Source organism: Phytophthora infestans, genomic scaffold, assembly GCF_000142945.1.
Source record: "Phytophthora infestans T30-4 supercont1.29 genomic scaffold, whole genome shotgun sequence".
Classification (NCBI taxonomy): Eukaryota; Oomycota; class Peronosporomycetes; order Peronosporales; family Peronosporaceae; genus Phytophthora; species Phytophthora infestans.
In genome coordinates, this window is record NW_003303730.1 from 409276 (window position 1) to 410116 (window position 841).

Here is an 841-nt window from a genome sequence, read left to right on the forward strand (position 1 = left end):
GCTGCTGCTCGGGTGAAGTGGGCACCGGCGTCTCCTCGGACTCGCCCTCAGTTCCGGTCGGCGCAGGCGTCGGCGCATCCGTGCCGTACGTCTCCTCAGTCGGGGTAGCGGTCGTAGAAACCGGGGCATCCGTGGATGGTTGCTGCTCGGGTGAAGTGGGCACCGGCGTCTCCTCGGACTCGCCCTCAGTTCCGGTCGGCGCAGGCGTCGGCGCATCCGTGCCGTACGTTTCCTCAGTCGGGGTAGCGGTCGTAGAAACCGGGGCATCCGTAGATTGCTGCTGCTCGGGTGAAGTGGGCACCGGCGTCTCCTCGGACTCGCCCTCAGTTCTGGTCGGCGCAGGCGTCAGCGCATCCGTGCCGTACGTCTCCTCAGTCGGGGTAGCGGTCGTAGAAACCGGGGCATCCGTAGATTGCTGCTGCTCGGGTGTAGTGGGCACCGGTGTCTCCTCGGACTCGCCCTCAGTTCTGGTCGGCGCAGGCGTCGGCGCATCCGTGCCGTACGTTTCCTCAGTCGGGGTAGCGGTCGTAGAAACCGGGGCATCCGTAGATTGCTGCTGCTCGGGTGTAGTGGGCACCGGCGTCTCCTCGGACTCGCCCTCAGTTCCGGTCGGCGCAGGCGTCGGCGCATCCGTGCCGTACGTCTCCTCAGTCGGGGTAGCGGTCGTAGAAACCGGGGCTTCCGTGGATGGCTGCTGCTCGGGTGAAGTGGGCACCGGCGTCTCCTCGGACTCGCCCTCAGTTCCGGTCGGCGCAGGCGTCGGCGCATCCGTGCCGTACGTCTCCTCAGTCGGGGTAGCGGTCGTAGAAACCGGGGCATCCGTAGATTGCTGCTGCTCGGG

At 67.2% G+C, this 841-nt stretch overlaps 1 protein-coding gene across 1 annotated transcript in view; it reads right to left on the bottom strand.

The window, feature by feature from the left end:
• Nucleotides 1–267, bottom strand: part of PITG_13495 (uncharacterized protein) — a gene marked incomplete at both ends in the record, with an annotated part of 1142 nt that extends 875 nt beyond the window's left edge. The window contains one exon of the mRNA XM_002899669.1: nt 228–267. Within this exon, the coding sequence (XP_002899715.1) occupies nt 228–267 (40 nt within the window). The remainder of the gene's footprint in view (nt 1–227) is intronic.
• Between the last annotated feature and the right edge of the window lie 574 nt (nt 268–841).